The sequence below is a fragment of the Bombyx mori genome, chromosome 22 (genome assembly GCF_030269925.1).
Source record: "Bombyx mori chromosome 22, ASM3026992v2".
NCBI lineage: Eukaryota > Metazoa > Arthropoda > Insecta > Lepidoptera > Bombycidae > Bombyx > Bombyx mori.
Window position 1 is genome coordinate 9,559,281 of NC_085128.1, and position 20,056 is coordinate 9,579,336.

The 20,056-nt window shown below is 36.6% G+C and overlaps 1 protein-coding gene across 2 annotated transcripts in view; it reads left to right on the forward strand.

Annotated features, from left to right (window-relative positions):
- The window catches only part of LOC101738040 (blood vessel epicardial substance), a 29,440-nt gene continuing 9,384 nt past the window's right edge, over window positions 1–20,056 (forward strand). The window contains exons 1-7 of one of the 2 annotated variants that reach the window (XM_038019042.2): window positions 1–282; window positions 9,244–9,604; window positions 11,998–12,200; window positions 12,609–12,803; window positions 13,373–13,481; window positions 15,589–15,700; window positions 19,099–19,290. In XM_038019042.2, the coding sequence (XP_037874970.1) occupies window positions 9,287–9,604; window positions 11,998–12,200; window positions 12,609–12,803; window positions 13,373–13,481; window positions 15,589–15,700; window positions 19,099–19,290 (1,129 nt within the window). In that variant the 5' untranslated portion in view covers window positions 1–282; window positions 9,244–9,286. The remainder of the gene's footprint in view (window positions 283–9,243; window positions 9,605–11,997; window positions 12,201–12,608; window positions 12,804–13,372; window positions 13,482–15,588; window positions 15,701–19,098; window positions 19,291–20,056) is intronic. The other variant, XM_038019043.2, reaches the window with a different exon arrangement.

A 20,056-nucleotide genomic window follows, 5' to 3' on the forward strand; every position in this document is an offset into this window, starting at 1 on the left:
TAAGCTCCATCCTCGCGAGCGTCGTCTGCGCCTCCCCACGTGAGCTACGCTACTTAATATGAGTCCAGCACGCCGCGTTCGCTCGTGTTGTGGTGCTTTATGATGGTACGGCATGAGAGTGCGAGATATGCGGACGTTCCTTGAGAGACGACGAGCTGTACTTGGTATCGCTACAAGTGGGCGGAGAGACAAGACGCGTTTTAAGCTGCTCAGGTGAGCGGCCGTTCACATCTCACACCGCTGCATGCTGGTTATAGACGCTGCGATTTCGGGGTCGATAAGGTACCAACATACTACATCTAAAACATAACAGTGCTGAGAACAGAAAATACTACTGCCTTTTCAATGTATCATTTTTACTAAACTCATAGTGTCCTGTTTTTTTTTGCTATTTATAACTTAACCTTTCATATTCAATCATTTACTTGAATAAGGAAAGAGCTTTATGCATAAAATTGTAATGTACATTTCACGTGTTTCTAAACGTATTTCATTTTTTGTTTGTCTGCTAATAAACAAGCATTTTGACAAATAAAAATTGAACTAGTGGTTCAAAATTATTAAAGTACTGGAACTACATTTAAATTTTACTGATTCTTATTCGAAATAAATAAAAAGACGTTCTTGTATGTAATATTAGCCCGTGAACGTCGATAAAATCCAAAATTACATTAGTAAATGGTCTCGAGTCGTGACTTTTGAGTCGACACGCAATATCGGGCAGAGCTTATCAGGCAGCCGAAAAGCCTTTGGCTGCCGTCATCAATCTCGCGTTACAGAATACGACAGTACTCATTCGATATTGCAACATTCAATATGTTGGAGTTCACATGAAAGTTATTTTTGTGTTTTTTTTTTATGGGACTATACTATTTTAGTAAGTGCGTAAGATAAATAGCTGTAAGTAAATAAACAAGCAACATTCGTGCTGTCGATATTATTGAAATACGCATGGAGATTTTAATAAATGTTAATACATTCGTTGTTTCATTAGTATTTTCTGCGCGAAGAATCTTTCAGTTTTATTTACTGTTCGTTAGGAAAACGCTGCATACCTATGTATGTAGGAGAAAGATAAATTACAGAAAATAAGAAGTGAGTACATCGACAATGGTAAATAACTTTCTGTGTAATTTGGATTGTATCTAACGTTATTTATACCGTGATGGCAAGTTTTTATGCATAGTACCTACAGCATAATGTGAGCCCGAATGGGTAGGTACCACGATCCTCATTGTTTCGATTTGAATGTGGAACAGCTGTTAATTAATTGAGGTTTCAACCTCATATCATTCTCCCCTCCTGGCTGACTCTATGCTCGCTCGCCCGTCCTGGTGAAAACTGAAAGGTACCGGACCACCAGTAATCCTTCCTTCCTAAAAAATATATCCCAAATCGTGATTACCATTAACTATATTAACCACCTAATAAATACTAGTTAAACCATGAGATAGTTTACTCAGCTATGTAATAAAAAATAAAATCTTCGTCCTACTTACTACCAGTAACAAATTACCGTACGGAGTTCTATATCTTTGAGAACTACGATTTTTATTAGTCTAAATTATAAATACGATTTCATACAAGAATTCGATCCTAACCAACTCATTTTCTATTTCAAGATGAATGACGTCATCCTGAGAGCCGTCTGTGGCATACCCTCATCAATTTCAATCAGGTGAAAATGTGAAATGGCCATCACTCATCAAAAAACATCTTTATTAAAGCACTTCAATTCATTTTATTAAGTAGCATTTCTGTTTGGCTAGGTAGCCTCATCTAATTTCTAGGTTAATATAGTTGTTAGTTTTGTTTATTTATTTATTGCTTTTCTTCTAAAGATTATGCTAGCCCATTTCACTGTTATAGTTATAGAAATAGTAAAGTTCAACATTTACCGACGGCCAGAACGGCATCCTTTGAGCGTTTTAAAAAAATAAAAAAACTCATTAAATTACTTATTGAAATAAATAGATTACTAGTAATATTTTGATTACTAGTAGTAGCAGCAGTAGTAATAGAATACTAGTACTAGCTAGATTACCGATTCAATTCCAAATTATGTTCATAACATCTAAACACTAACATTTTAGTCAATGAAAAATGGACATATCCCATATAGACTGCATTTAACAACTGAATAGCCGCTTATGTGTTCAATACGTGTAATTAATTGAATATCAAATCGACAGAAACGTGGTTGCGACGGGAGTTATCGCTCGTTTTGTTTTGTCAATACATCGGTTCATTTAGGACACGACGTAGCAAGGTTAATGCATACAATCTACTGTTACTCATCAGTTGTTTTATTGTTGTTCTATATCAGCAGGCACGGTCAGGTTTTAGGCAGCTACCGGAGCCCATAGACATCAAAATATAAATGTCACCATCTACCTTGAGTGTGAGGTTAAAGTCACAATTTGTAATCTATATTGGCTGATGTTGAATACCGTCAATTCATGTCTTCCCGTGAATGTCTTACAAGGCAATTAAGTATTCACCAAAGAATAGGCAGCAGCGTTGTCTGAGTATTATTATACCAGCATACTGCGATGACGAACTGGCATTTATAGGTACATAGCAGGCGTATTGCAAGCCCACACGTGTAGGTACCACCACTTTTTTATTTATTTATTGCTTAGGTGGGTGGACGAGCTCACGGCCCATCTGACATGATTACCGGAGCCCATAGACATCTACGACGTGAATAACGCCACCTACCTTGAGATATGAGGTCTAAGGTCTCAGCTTTAACAGTACAACCACCTTGCCTATTTCTGCTGCGAAGCAGTCGAGCATTCCAATTTCAAGAGTGGGATACTGTTAAATACTCCAGCTGAGTGAAGGTGTTCATGTTGTGACGTAGTAGGTTCCGGTAGCCATGTTGTCTTTACAACTTGTTCACGCATCAGTGCAATGTATAGAAACAAAAATTGCTGTGCCATATTTCAAACCTAAAAAAATCACAATCTCAAACCTAAAAAAATCACAACTTCACAGCAGAAATAGGTGGAATATGGTATCTACATGTGTGAGTTTCCAATACCAGTTACGGTCAGCAAAAAAAAATCTCAACTTCACAGCAGAAGTAGGTGGCATATGGTACCTATACGTGTGAGTTCCCAATACCACTTACAGTCAGCAAAAAAATCATTAACATCGACAAAATATAACGTCTACAAAATTTGTAGACAAAAGCACGCTCCAATAATTTAATCATTTATTTATCGACACAGAAAAATATATCATGAAACACAAGCTTGCAAAGGCGCGTCCTACGATGATGAACGTGAACCTTAATCATTTGCATTTCCGTGTTACGTTTCGTTAGGTAAAACAACTTAAATCTATTTCGTATAGACGTTATCGTGTCGTGCAAGTATCTATATATTAATACGCGAAGCAAAAACTTTGTACCCCTTTTTACGAAAATTGCGCAGTATGAAATTTCCCACACTTATAGAGAATATAGAGAAGGAATGCAGAATGCTAACATTTTTTATAAATTGTGCATTTATAATTACACACACTACTTGTATTTGATACACACACTTAAATATTTATACTCTTTGTTTATTGTCAAACTTTTGTTATTGCATAAAGTCTGTGGTCAAATTGAGAATAGATTAATATTGTTTATCTTTAATATTATTTGTCTATAATGTATTCTTGGCGAAATCTGTGATTATCTATACTAATATATAAATCTACAGTGGTTTTTACGGATGTTCCGTTATAACTATTGAACCATGCATCCGATTGACTTGAAACTTGGTATCCGTGTAGAAAATACATGTTCTTAATGGATAGGCTAATATTTAAATGAGTGTTGGACTCCCTAATAATAATGACAATAAATAATAATGTTAATTTTAAATACCCAGCGAAGCGGGCGAGTACGGCTATAGAAGTATATTAATATAAGTTTTTGACAATAGAACCTTAATAATGTTCAAACTTATAATTTCAATTAATTATTGTCGAATTTCGACTATTACGGGACCACTAGTTCCTGTATTAATTTCACATACAATAAGAAAGGAGTTTGCCAGTATTTGATGAGTAAGAGGATATTTTCCGGCGTTGTAGTCGCGACAATCCGTCGCCTTGGCTGCCTCGAGTGCCAGCGGGCCCCTGCAATAGTATTGTACTTATGTACATTCACAAGCATCCAACTTACAAATAACTTATTGAGCCACATCTTGGAAATATGACGCTCGAATGCAAATATTTAGTTCATCGACCGCATTCATAATATAAATTTTAAAATATTATTCTTGTTGATGATATTTCAAGGTTATAACATTTAACAGTCTCGAGTACAAACTGTTTTTTTTATCTCCAACGTCTGAAAATCGATCTCAACGAAGTCTATTAAAGTTTGTAAGTACTATTAATGACGTTACATCTCTTCAAAGTACCAACTTTAATATGATTCTCCGTAATTAACGCAAATCATGAAAACGAATTTACTTTGTGCAAAAAAACGCGTGTATATGAATATGTATGCTATTTGCTATCGTATTTCGATAGCTATTCGTCTTGTTCTTCGTGATTCGCTTATGAGGGCTATAATTTCTAGACCTAATATTTATTAAAATTCATAATATCCCAAAAGATGGCGCTTCTATATTTGTGATACATATTTATTACTAGACTTGTCCTGTTGTTTCACTCGCGTTAAATTTGTTATTCATAAAGATTGAAACACGTTGCATTTGATCGGGATAAATATTTGCTTACGCTACTGTCTGATCCATAAACTACCAGTCGATTTATGGATCAATTGGTGCGTAAAATCAGGAATCAGCTTGCAGGAATCAGGAACATACTGTCGCTTTTATTATAGCAGATTAAGACGACGCTGTCAATGTAGTATGTGTGTGTAGGTTATGAACTGTCTTTATGCGAATATTCATCGAAAGCTGCACAACGATTTTCGCGTGAAATGAGTAACAAACATCTAAACTTACAAAATTTCCCATTTATAATATTATAAAAAAATATTATAGAAGTATAAACGGATAATTGAATTTATAAATATTCGAATATGTGCTTCTAATGTTAAGAATTATTATTATTATATGCTATAATATATATTTATATTTATAATAACGACATTTAAAAACACAATATAAACTATAATAAATAATTATATATGTCAGATTACAATTAATCTCATGAGATGGCAAAACAATACTTTGATTGATGCCATGTGCTAGCATAAATGGAGGAGTATTTCTTTCCTTTTCTCGCGTGATTGATTGTTTTAATACAACAGAATAATAACCAATACATAAATCATGTAGCACAAAAATACTGACTTCGAAAAAATAGTGAATATTCGAATAAAAATATGTATATGTACCAACAATAAATCCGCGCGTCTGATTTAATCCTGCATCTTTCTGTGTACAACTTTTTTGTACTTGTTACTTTCTTGTATAGCAATATTCACTTCTTATTTTGCTTGTCTATTGCTTTGCTTATCTTGCTTGGCTTTAAATTGCAAAAAATATATAATTGTCTACCAAGTGGCTTTTGCTTCGTTATTTGATTTCAAATAATTACGTTTTTTTTTAAATGTAATAAATAAAGTCTAAGATCTACATTTGCTGAAGTCTGGAAATTTCTTAGATCGTTTGGGATTGGAAAACACACAACATGATTCTCATCTTTCACATTCGCATATTGATTCATTTAATCAATATTTCTGTGCATTGTCCTATTTCGATAAAACAATTGATTCAAAGATATTAAACCAAACTATTACATACCTATAGCATATATCTATAACCTCCAATGCAGTTGGTAATGATTGTATCACCTGTAATATGATCCTACCTATCCTGGACCAAATCCTTCCTATTATTTGTCATATTCTGAATCAATCATTATCTAGCAGTATATTACCCAAAGTTTTGGAAGGAATTACAAATTACACATCTGCCAAAAAAACCGAATTCTTCGAAAAAGCTTCGATAAACTTGAAAATCTGCTCATATATCAAGCACTGATATAAGTTTTTTTGTTCATACACTATGCAATAATTGTTTTTATCTACCTGATTCCGTAATGCTTTACGCCTTGGTTCTTATCTTCAGAACTGAAACTAGATCATGTTTCAGGATCACACATGTATGAGTCTGCCAAAATCTTGCCTGTGCTAGCAATACCGTTCTGGCAATGCAATTGATATTTTAGTATCGTGTCTCAAGGTGAATGAGGGCATGCACGTTGTTAGAGGTCTATTGATTCCAATAATCGTTCTACATCAGTTGAATTAAAAGAGCGGTCATCTATCTGCAACATTTACAAGAAAAGGTTTGCTTGTGTTTTCTTTCGAAGGAGCTTGAATTTCCAGAATCACTTACTCTGTTCCTCAGAATATTCAGAACACGTACGAAGTTCACTACTGAATACTTTCATGTGTTCATTTAAAAGCAATGCACTTTATTTTTAATACTGTGAAAGTATTTCTGAACTAAAATCGTGAGGCTATTTCAAAAATCATTTAAATTTTAAAACGGATTCGTTGTTTTTTGGACGTTAACATATAAAACATCCATACATCAACATAATCTCCATTTAAAACAAAGACATAATACGAGAATGAGAAAATTAAGAACAGTATTAACTTTTTGATATAAAATTTTACAATGATTATGTAAATGATTCATTTGGCGGACCAAAATTAAATATGGGTACGATTTTAGGTCGCGATACATATCCACAGCAATCTATCTTGGTTATCAGGTGAAAGACGAGGCTATCGTATGAGAACCACATTTTCAAAGCTTTATAATTAAGTTAATTAAGCGTTTCCGTAGAAAATAATATAACTGAGGTTTTTTTCATGTGTGAATGAAATTTAACTTGTCTCTTAAATTGGAAATGCGTAATTCTGGTATAGCTAATGCCAGTTATTTGGAAATGATTAGATTAAGTTATATGACGGCCAGTCACAATTATTTAACTTTTTTTAATTTGTAACTATATTATTGGCCAAAAAATATAGCGCCACATAAAATAATACGCGTGTTGTATTGTAATCACAGAAAACCGCTTGGACTCGATTCTAACTAAATTTTATTATTTACGAAAATGCACATTTCAAGAATATATATCGTTACATTTTGGTACAGACGTATCTTTATATATATATTATATTTATAATTTTGTCTCGCAAACATGTAAGAGTTCCAGACGTTTCGAATATTTTCATTTTTATAGTTTTGCGAAATATTAAATTTGCCAAAGCTAAAACAGCTTTGAACTGTTATTGACCCGTCCAAATAAAAGAGAATAAAGACATACAAGATTTTCGTTCGTTAAACTTCGTTTTTTTTTTCCTTCATAAAACTTTCTTGAAGCAAATATAAATAAGAAACATCGAAAGGTTTAATAACAACCATCTCACGGTACATTCGATATTATGCGGTTACCGAATCACATAGGCAATTTAACATAAACGTCGCTTCTCAAAGTTATTCTAACCCATAGAGTTACTATTCTACTGTAGGTACTTATTAACTCCATGTTCGAACCTCTGTCGGTCGAAGATTCTGTGACAGTGACATAATGCCCTTCAGATCGGAACTCGCTGTTGCATCAATAGTTTTTTTTATTGCTTAGATGGGAGGGCGAGCTCACAGCCCACCTGGTGTTAAGTGGTCACTGGAGCCCATAGACATCTACAACGTAAATGCGCCACCCACCTTGAAATATAAGTTCTAAGGTCTCAAGTATAGTTACAACGGCTACCCCACCCTTCAAACCGAAACGTATTTCTGCTTCACGGCAGAAATAAGCAGGGTGGTCGTACCTACCCGCGCGGACTCACAAGAGGTCCTACCACCAGTAATAAGTACCATTTTAATAATAATCATTTCAAGCTCACACTACCACTTATCAACAGTGTTATTATAAATATCACAACGTCGAAATAATGTTAAAGCATATCCCAAAAAATATTGTAGATGGGAATATTAAATACGCGTTGATGTTTACAACTGTTTGGCCCGTTTAGACCACACCCGTACGTAATATCTTGTGTCCACGGGGAGTTTCCCGTCCGCGGAGCTTCGGGCAATGCAATTACATGCAAATGTGCTGATGTGACGATAATAAATCCCGCGAGAGTTTCCCCGTCCTTCCTTTGAGAACAATAAACGAAAACATTATTTTAATTAATTATTGAATGTGAATGTGAAAAATAATAATTATATAATATTAAGTACAATATGGCCTAAAGCAGGGGCGGGCAAATATTGTGATAGTCGGGCCACATTGCAAATGAAAATTTGACCTCGGACCAAACAGTTTTTTTTTCTAATATTACTTAAAAACTAATATTTGTGTTTTAATAATGATATATACAATGCTTCACGGGCCAGACAAAATTCTACCTTTTGCCATTTGCCATTTGCCCAGACCTGGCCTAAAGGATAAGACGCCCGGTCCATTCGTATCGTTAAACGATGCAACGGTGTTCGAAGCCCGGAAGCAGGTACCAATTTTTCTCGTAAAATACGTACTTAATAAATGTTCGGCGTTCACTTCCACGGTGAATGGGTAACATCGTGTCATAAAAATTATAATTTGCGTCATTACTGGGGGCACTCTTATAATGCCGCGCGGGTAGCCTGCCTATTTCTGCCGTGAGGAAGTAATGCGTTTCGGTTTCGAAGGGTGGGGCAGCCATTGTATTGTATAAATTGCTTATGTCTCAAGGTGGGTGGAGATATTTACGCTATAGATATCTATGGACTCCGGTAACCGCTTAACGTCAAGTGGGCCGTGACCTCGTCCACTCGTCTAAAGCAATAAACAAGGAGTATTTATACTATTATTTATTCCGCAAATGCGGAAGTAATTTTTTCATTACTTCATTATAGTGCAAAATTCATTTAAACTTTTACCTTATTATTATGTATGTATATTATAAAAAAACAACATTAATGTAACATATTTTGTTCGGGAAAATTTATGGCCAACAGACAGTGAAAAAGTAATATCAGGAAAACGTGCAATGCATAGAAACTAGCTACGAAGTGCTACAGCCGGCTACACCAGGCCTACGCTATCGAACTACATAATAACGTTACGATTTCAAAAAAGTATCGATATACTTGAACCATATCGATATTAAATTGTAAATATCATACATATTCGTCAAATATTTCATAAATTTCTTCTTCATTATTCATATTTTAAATTGACATCACTCTCGATTTATTCCAGATAGTTGGGGGCTCGTACGCAAAGTGGGTCTTAGAGCGTGGTGATGGAGTTGGTAATACTTAAAGCGAGAGCTCAACTAAATCGTCTCGTGTCGTCTGGTGAGAAGCGCAGCGGAAGCAGCGAGCGCTCGCCGCGTGGTGAGGGCGGAGGCGAGGGCGCGCGGGCGGCGGGCCGCGGCCGCAACAACATGGCGCCGCCCGCGCCCTCATCCTGGCTTAACGCCTCCCTTACTTACAACCTCTCGAGACTCAACACTACCTTCGATACAGACTACGAGCTGCTTAACGCGACTGCCGGTGACGATCAGAACAATCACTGGTTTTGCGCTAAATGGACAAGCGCTCAGCAGGATCTGTTTCAGGTGATGGCATGAGTCTTTAAATAGCCAAAGTGTTTCTTAATTGATTATTATGAAAGTTTAAAAAAAAATGCACGTCAAATATGTATACCTACTCAATTGCAACATTTAAATTTCCATTCAACTTTATTACAGGAAAACTCATGTAAAATATATATATGTCGGAGACGGTCATTAGTTTGGTAGCTAAACGTAGTACGGTTCCCAAGAGATGGAGCACGATCGCGGTATTGTCGGAACTCGGCTAACTTCGTGCTACTACAGAGCCTAGCCGACGAAGACGCATAGACGCCATTACACACTTACTAACCAGCCTTCCTGAAGAGTGGTGCCTCCGTCCTAAGAACCGTCATTCGTTTTCGTTTGTTAATGTCAAAAGAAGATTTCTAAATTGTTCTAAGACAACACACGTGATTGGCGTACTCAATATTTTTCTTAGCTCGATCACCCTATTCGCCTGTCGGACGATGGATTTAATAATTGTGGCTTCTCCGACATATACATATTATATGAAACTAGCGACCCGCCCTCGCTTCGCTTCGGAATCTGTAATTTATTATTGATTTCTACATTGTTTAATGGATGTTATTATACATATAAACCTTTGTGGTCAGAGCACGGAGGGCCCAATCTCGGCGGTCCGTGCTGGAGTCATGGTCCAGACGGCTGGCTGATCCTTCGGCTGGTCGTAGGACCGTCGAGGCGATTCGCCCGGTCCTTGTGGATTGAGTGAATCGTGACAGAGGACGCCTCACTTTCCGGCTTACGCAGGTGCTCACTGGGCATGGTTGTTTCGGTGAGTTCCTGCACCGGATCACAGCCGAGCCGACGGCAGAGTGCCACCATTGTGGTTGCGACTTGGACACGGCAGAGCATACGCTCGTCGCCTGCCCCGCATGGGAGGGGTGGCGCCGTGTCCTCGTCGCAAAAATAGGAACCGACTTGTCGTTGCCGAGTGTTGTGGCATCGATGCTCGGCGACGACGAGTCGTGGAAGGCGATGCTCGACTTCTGCGAGTGCACCATCTCGCAGAAGGAGGCGGCGGGGCGCGTGAGAGACGCACAATCCCGCCGCCGTCGAGCGGGGGCCAGGGAGGCGGATCTCGCCCAAGCCCTGGCCCTCTAAGTGTTTCGGGTCCCCCTCACATGTCGGTCTGGGGACCGGCGAGGGGGGCCTAAGAAGACGACGTGCAAGCTGCTCTGCACGCGTTTTACGCAAGAGCATCCGGGTGATGGAAGGCCGGCTATCCTCGACCCACGCTGGTTCTGGCCCAGCGGGGTATTCCGTAGGGTAACCCACTCTAACCGGCGCCATCTAGGCGGGCTTCGGACAGTCTGCCGACCGAGAGGGCTGGTGGTCGTGGCGCCGACGACCGCCAGTCCGGCGTCCCGAGGGGGAGGGTGATGGGAGAGATGTGCTCCGCACTAAACGCTTCACTTTCCCCCCTTTGCCTTGTCATGAGTTCTGTCTCATGCGAGGTTTGGACGTTGGTTGTTGAGCGACAGGAGGTTTTAGTCAGTTCGACTCTGACATACCCCGCCCAGTATCCCCAGAAAAGGGCGGAAGTCCGGCGATTTCCTCCTGACAAAAAAAAAAAAAAAAAAAATGTGTGCGTGTACTAGTGTACACACGTAAGAAGTGAAACTTGTTTATGGCCTTATTTTTCGAAAAATGATCTACATGCAACTTTCTAGAAATTGGTTAAATAAAGTTAAATTAGATAAAGTTTAAACAAAAGGATTATACAAATAATACAATTATTTCACTTTACCTTTTTGCTACTAAGATTATTACAGCATTTCATTAATTGTAATAGAATTATTACTATCATTGTCATTGTCATTATATATTTTTGTAATTAATGGCTTATGGTAACTGAAATATGAAATATATGGTTTACATTCCACGAAATTTAGTGACCGAGTAAAAACTCCATCAATTGTAGTGCCAGATCTTGTTGTTGACGTTTGAGGACTGTTTTTCATGGATAAATTCAATTTATCTTTCAGAAATTCAACTAGCTTCAAAGAATTTTCCGATGCAAAATTTACATTAAAATCTCCACTTAAAATCATCGGTATTTTATAATTATTGTTACCGAGTAAAGAGGCACCTTCACTTGTGTACGGCAACAATGAATGGTGAAGAAAAAGATGGCGCGTAACGGAAAAATGTGACGCGTAACCGAAAAATGTGACGGTAAATTTTTTTCCAACGCCGATAAAGAAGTTTCACTTCAAAAATTAATACATATAAACCTTCCTCTTCAATCACTCTATCTATTAAAAAAACCGCATCAAAATCCGTTGCGTAGCTTTAAAGATTTAAGCATACATAGGGACAGTGAAAGCGACTTTGTTTTATACTATATAGTGATATACACATATAAATGACAGGCGGCAAATCTGTGCTTCGCGCTGGCGTTTCTCGCGCCGAAGAGCTTCAAACAGAGCATCTTAGTGCTGCGAGCCCTGGCGGCGTCGGGCGCCGTGCTCATGGGCATGTGGGCAGGCGCTGACGTATGCGCACCCGACGTCCTCGCCTGGAGTCTAGCGCTTGTGCTCGTTAATTCTTTACACACAGTCTTCTTAATCATAAGGTAAACAAATAAACAAATTATAAGCAGTACGTATTTTCGTTTAAAATTATTGAAAGGAAATACCGAACTTTGATTTTATTTTATGCACATTATGATTTGTGCAGCGTGCTTAGTGTCAGTTTTTTAACGATCTCGATAGCGTAAAAGTTAACTCAAATGAGTAGGCAGTTGGAACAGCGCCCCCCGCGCAAACGTAGGAAAACGTTCCAATTCCGCACAAAAGTTGAATTAACTTTGACGCTATCGAGAACGTTTAAAACTGGCACTAAGCACGCTGAATGTAATTCACACTTTAACATTTTGAGGAAGAAAACGAAAATCTCATTATATTGTTTAAGTAGTATTGAACACTAAATTTGAACACTAAATACAATATACGTAACCCGTGGTCGTTGGTTTTCGCAACAGATTTCTTCCGCCGGCGCTTTCCCTGGAACTGACTGACCTGTATTTGAAGCTATTCAAGCCGCTGAAAGTGAACAAGAAACACTTCCAGGAACTCACGCGGGAGGCTCGGATAGTCCGCCTCGAGCCGGGTGAAGCATACGCCGTCGAGGACGTAACACCAGCAGATGAACGACTCTCTATTCTTATAAAGGGAAAGTAAGTTTTCTTTTCTTTATCACATAGATTTAATTGCAATTTCAATTAAAAACATTAATACATGAGTAATAACTAAAAAACTGAATTTGCGTTCATTTAATAACCTAATAAGTACAACGAAATTAAAATAAAAACACTTCTATACTAATATTATAAAGAGGAAAGATTTGTTTGTTTGTTTGTTTGTTTCGAATAGGCTCCGAAACTACTGGACCGATTTGAAAAATTCTTTTTCCATTAGAAGCCGACATTGTCCCTGATGAACATAGGCTACTTTTTTTTTTTTTTTTTTGCTTTCATGTGTGTTTTAATGTTTCCGAAGCGAAGCGAGGGCGGGTCGCTAGTAATTTATATTTTGGTTAAACAACGAATTTTTTGTAAGAAAATTGTAGGTTATTATTAAATTCATTCATAAATATATGATGGTTGGTGGTAGAAATGGGTGGTTTCTCAACACCCTGTATAAGTAACACCGAATGAAAGCGTTGAAAAGTTTATATGAAAAATTAAGACATATATTTGAGCATAATTCATGTCAGAAATGCATTAAATGTTGAACCTTCGTACAGACTGCGAGTTAGCTGCGATGAGACGCATCTTCATTACATACAGCCCTATCAGTTTGTCGACTCACCGGAGTGGGAAGCGAACAGAGAGCAATCTGATGACGTATTCCAGGTATTTACGTCAGCAATCTTATCTTCTAAGGCAGCTCTATTAGATAACGTTATTAAACAATCTTGAATAGACTTAAAGCTATTAAGTGTATTCAAAATTATTTTTACGTTACAGCATTCTCGTATATGTCTAGAATTACCTCATAAATTATATTACACGGATCCAAATTTTCATCAAATATTCATATCTTAATTTATTTTCGGCTTCAGATTTGCCGATATCATTCTGAAGGTTTGAATACTCGACAAAAGACAAAAATAACTCGACATGTTATATTAACTCTACTGACTACCAGTGTGAAATTTAAAGTTGAAAATGTTAATAAATTTTAATTTTTATAATAATATATTACAAAAAATATAGTGGAATAGATTAATATATTCAAAAAAAGTATTTGTGCATTGTTTGTTCCAAATTTTCTTTATTATATAAAACACTGTTTTTCACTCAAACAGTACATGCATCCATATATCGTGCAGATAAAATGAATAATTTGAGCAGTCACTTAGTACTGTAAAGGCTACTCGTTTACAAGAATATAAGGATTTTATAAACAGCTTCTTTCAACAACAAATGAAATTCAACGCTGTTTTACCGTCCGACATAATGCGTGAACCAAATGGGTGCACTACCTCACGACTCACCTGGTATTAAGTAGTCAGATTAGTTTATACATTACAACCTGAAAAAATGCGGTTGTAGATTTAAAACAATTGCTTAACGGATGCTCTATCATCTTAGCCCAAACGGGAGAATTTCTAGAAGCGCGGCAGAAATAGGAAGGACGGCGATACTTACCCTTGCGGGCTCACAGTACGTTACACCACTAGGACTTCTATGATTATGGTATTAATCAGTCTGATCGTTGCCTTTTTAGGGACACTTTTCTATAGCCCTAAGATTTTTTTTAAAGTATTAAAGCTACTAATAGAGTAAGAATAATATTTCATGCTAAAGAAACGACTAAGAAACTCACTTAATATTTGAAACTAGAATCATAAACAAGGAAACCTTTTCAAACTTATTACGCTCAATTACCTATTGCGATGGGAAGTACAAAGTTAAGGTTCCGTGTGGAGCCCGGAAGGTAGCAGGTGGCTACGCTATAATGGACGTCTCGTTTTCCCGTCAACTAAACTTTGAGCATCAAGTATACACTTAATTGAGGCTATTTCGTTGGAAAGAATATTCTCAATTATTGTTAACGTGATGATTTGAGAATTTATCTGTCAAATAACGTCAATAACTTGTTTTCACCTAACGAAATCGAAAGTTATTAGTCATTCTGAATAATTCGTGAATCCAATAGAAGTATATGTATGAGACGTTGCACTGTAATCATTATTACATTAAGCATTATAACATATCACACGCCTAGTAGTTTAACACTCCATTATCATTTCCATTACCTAATGAGACGTACAATGGCACGCGACTACGCATCATATTCGTCGATATGTGGATTCTTGTGTGTTTCCGAGACATTTATGGCAGTATAATAAAGACGGACAAATATTATTAATTCTATTGAGGTGTTTGTTTGAATACTGATATTTATTCCTCTGTATATTTTATCTTCAGATTTTATTATTTTCCTTTTGAATGTTGCGAGAGTCGATGGTGTATATTAATGTGCACTAACATATTGATTATAATGATTATTTACAAGTACGAGTGATATGTATTCGATTTCAATCATTAATTGTTATTTAAAAAAATGTTGTCGAATAAGCGATTTTAGGGTTATTTGGTAATTATCTACTGTGTATAAATTACGAATAGTTTAAACCTAATTCCGATTAGTGTCGTAATAGGTGTGTGAAATGAGACCACATAGTCAATCAGAAAACTATAATACATTACGTTTGTTACTTTTTTAAATTTTGAATTTGCGTACTTTCCGCAAGTAAGCGCGCACGGTTAAGTTACCACCTTTTTGTCCATTTTTGCTGCCCATTAGTCAGGCCATAATGCCTCACGGTGGTAGGTGGCATTAATTATATTGTACTGTACATTTGCTTTGGTAACAAATTGACATGAGGCTCGAGAGTTCATTCACCCACCTTCGCAAAAACAATAACAAAAGTTTTATTTTTTACATGCATAGGTGACGGTGATCGCAGAGGAGGTGTCCACGTGTGTGTGTTGGCCGCGCATGCGCCTCGAGAGAGTGCTGCGACATCGCCCCGCACTCAAGGTCGTGCTCGACTGCCTCATAGGTGAGCCCGAAGACGATCTTCAATTCATTTCAGCAATCTAATCAGTCAACTGACTCACCAACATAATTGAATATGCAATTTCGAAAAGGGCACATCTCTGAAAATGTAAAATGTTCAGGAAATTAAAAAAAAAACTGATTATTTTCTTAAGCAGTGTAAAATTTAAAATATTAACTTTTGAGATATATATTTTAGTGTTAATTAGCAATTGAAAATTACTGGAATTATTATTAAAAAAACGTGTTTAACAAAAAAATATGCGACATGTGCCCTTTTCGAAATTGCACATTCAATTAATTTACTACTATTCTAAGCTGGGAAATTTTATCTAGAAGAATATTTATCAGAAGCAGCAATAAATCGCATTCAATGTCGTTTCAACTGAAAATTCCCAAATTTCAAATCCTAAAGTAATGCGTTTCGGTCTGAAGGGTAGGTCAGCCGTTGTAACTATACTGAGACCTTAGAACTCATATCTCAAAGTGGATGGTGACATTTGCGTTGTAGATGTCTGTGGGCTCGTCCACCGATCTAAGCAATAAAAATAAAATCTATTAAACATTTTAATAATACAATATATGAAGTTAAAATAAAAGCGATGTCATCCTAGAATGAGTATGCATTGTTATAGAGGGAACCCCCGTAGCCCCTTATTATTAGAGGAGTCCTAAGCTCGTCCATTTTTTCATTTTATTCAATAACAATCATCCTTAACCATCGTACCATTTAATAGTTTTATAGAGCTGTTTCTTTATTCTTTACGCCCGGATGATAACATTTTGAAAGATAAAAGATGATGAAAACTAATACAAACGCAAACATTCAATTTATTTTGGCTTTTTTTTATTAAAATAAAGTTAATAATATTGATATGAAAAAAACTTCCATATTCACCGAGGATTACAAGTTATGATAAAACCTTCCATATTATGTTAACATAAAATTAATTGCAATTACTTAGAATGAGCGCACAATATTTTAGCGATATCAAAACATATTCATGACGCAAACGAGATAACACTGACAAAATTGCAAACAATATAACCTCACTTAATAGATAAATAGCGAAGGACTTGTTTTTTAAAGGCTATTCCGAAAGTGTAGGCTTATTAATTATCTAATTATAAAACTGTTTCTGCGTGTTTTATTGTTTATTAACATTAACATTTGTCAGACCGTCGCTAACTAATTTCAATATTGTGTAGGTACTTTTTAAAAACATCATAACTCATGAGCGTTACTTTTAAAAGTCGTTTTCAGAGATGAGCTTTACGCAGACGTTTTATTAGTGGTAGGACGTCTGTCTATTTCTGCCGTGAAGCAGTAATGCGTTTCGGTTTGAAAAGTAGGGCAGCCGTTGTACTGTAAAAACTGAGATCTTAGAAGTCATATCTCGAGGTAGGTGGCGACATTTACTTTGTAGATGTCTATGCGCTCCGGTAACCATTTAACCAAGTCGGCCGTGAGCTCGGCTACCCATCTAAGCAATAAATAAATAAAAAGACGGTTTCATCAAAAATCAAATTAGCATAGTTAACGTTTGAAATAAATAATGTATCTACTTATCTACCTATTCGTGATAAAAAAATATGAAGAAAAAAAAAAGTATATGAGTTACGTTCGTAGAGTGTAGGTTTCAGTAAAACGACCCCGCTACAAATAAGCAATACAAAACTCCTATACAAAACAATTTACCGATACAATCGCGCACTGATTAAAGTCGAGAACGTTGGTCTATGATTCAGCGTTTTTGCTTAATTCAATGAAACCACGACTTAAATAAAACTAATCATTAATACTGCGAAACGCTACGGCTTACAAAACTTGATTATAAAAACACATACATATAATTTGTTAAAAGAGTTGTGTTTGGGGCAACACATCCTATCCCATGATAATGCTTATATCAAACTGAATCTTTTCACTCAGCTTGAGAATCGATCGTTAAATCCTCAAACAAGAGAGAATAATTGCTCACGATGGTGATAAACTAATATATGGCATAATATTTTTATATGCTACATATAATTTCACCCGTGTAAAGGTAAAACCAATTAACTGCCAATTCTTCGGTTTGACACATTTCCATATTATTAGATACATCAAAGAATTATCTTCTTAATTATAAACCAATCAGCCGTACTCGCCTGCTTCGCTAGGCATTTAAAATTAACATTATTATTTATTGTCACTATTATTAGGGATCCAACACTCATATAAATATTAGCCTATCCATTAAGTGCATGTATTTTGTACATGGATACCAAGTTTCAAGTCAATCGGATGCATGGTTTAGTAGTTATAACGGAACATCCGTAAAACCACTGTAGATTTATATATTAGTATAGATTAAATCGCAGAACATATTTGATTCTTTTATTGTGGGTACTTTTAAAACTCTGAAAGAAATGTCAGCGTTTCCAGGGCTCGTTCCACAAATAGATTAAATCTTAAAAATATATTTTTTTTAAATTAAAAACACTTTCAGTAGACGAAAATATTTTTAGCGTGTATGTAGTTACGTCAGTTATTTTCGTCCTTCAACAAACGTTCGAGTTGGAGCCTTCAATAAACAACACATCCATCTCCTGGTAACACCGACACATTTTTATGTAAATGTAAAATGGAATCGATTCTGTTGACATGGAAATGACATCACATACAAACAGTCGTATTGAAAATATTGAAATCGTTAAAACTAAATGATCTGAAGTTAAAATAGTATTAAATTATCAGATTTTTTTCGTTGTAATCGTGTTTACAAGTAGCATTATTAAATACATTTTACTTGTGTTAATGTAGAAATTTAATATATATCTTGGAAATCCTGTTTTTCCTACGATTATTTCCTTTTATGCACCGCACATAACGTGTATGCAAAATATCAGGAGGGTCGTTTTAGTATTAAGACGTGTAACAAACAAGCAAACAATAAACTCATTTTCCCACAGACTGGATTAGTGAAGCCCGGTTACCCTGCACTGTAACTTATGGAAATATTAAGATCACATGAAATATATATAGATCAATTTAATTTATTGTTAAAATGATTAATTGATAAAAGTTTCGTTCGTTCACCTTGTAATTAATTAAGAGAATAAAATTAAATATAATAAAAATGGCAGTCATCGTTTTTAAATCATCTTAAATTTTCATGGTTACTACTGGTTTTTTTTATTGTCCTTGTAGGCAGACGAGCACACGGCCCAACTGATGGTGAGTGGTTACCGTCGCCCATGGACTTCAGCAATGCCAGGGGCAGAGCCAAGCCGCTGTCTTGTACTTTTTTCTATATTTGTATCGAAAAATTATTAAATGTCTTTTTACCAATTAACCAAAAGATCGTTATGCTTTTTTTGATTAAAATTCTTAATCCTTGATCTCACATCGTATTCTAGGTAAAGACATTACTCACAAACTATACTCAGTGAGTGAAGGCTTAGGACTGGGTGCGGCGGGCGAACGAGAAGGTACACCGTTGCACCTGACGCGGTCTGCCAGCGTTGACGCGGTGCATGAAGGTGCCCGTGGACGTCTCCGTAGTGCTGCCTGGCGAGCTCGCACCCCCGCACCCAAGGGTCAGTTACAAGGTAAATAATTGCAATAAACTGATGTTTTAAGTTAATCAATTTTGGACTGTAGTGAATTAGTAAATGACAACTCACAATTCCGCAACTGCAATGGTTACTGACCTATGGAGCCGAGATGTGGACATTGAATGAAGGCAGTGCTGGTCCGAAAGTTCAAAATCACTTAGCGACCCATAGAACGAGCTATGCTCTGTGTTTCTCTGAGGGATCGTATCAGGAATGAAGTGATACGCCAAAAAACCAAAGTTACCGACATGGCCCAAAGCATAAACAAGTTGAAGTAGGTAGAGACGAACGGCCCAGGATTGGGACGTGTGGCGTACCTTAGAAGAGGCGTATTTCCGACAGTGGACAAAAACAAGCTGTTAATAGAATAGATACTGAACTGACCGGTTACACTGATTATGGTATTATATTGGATGGATATTACTGGTGGTAGGACATCTTGTGAGTCCGCGCGGGTGGGTACCACCGCCCTGCCTATTTCTGCCGTGAAGCAGTAATGCGTTTCTGTTTGAAGGGTGGGGCAGCCGTTGTAACTATACTTGAGACCAGGGTTGTTACGGATGCAATAATTTAGACATCCGCGGATGCGGATGCGGATTATTAGAAGTTCACATCCGCGGATGCGGATTATTAGAAGTTCACATCCGCGGATGCGGATTGGATGCGGATGCAGATGTAATGCAGATACGGATGCAGATTTTGCGATTTTAAAAGGATAATTATTTAAAAAAATATATGCTTTTAAAATCCCAAAATCCAT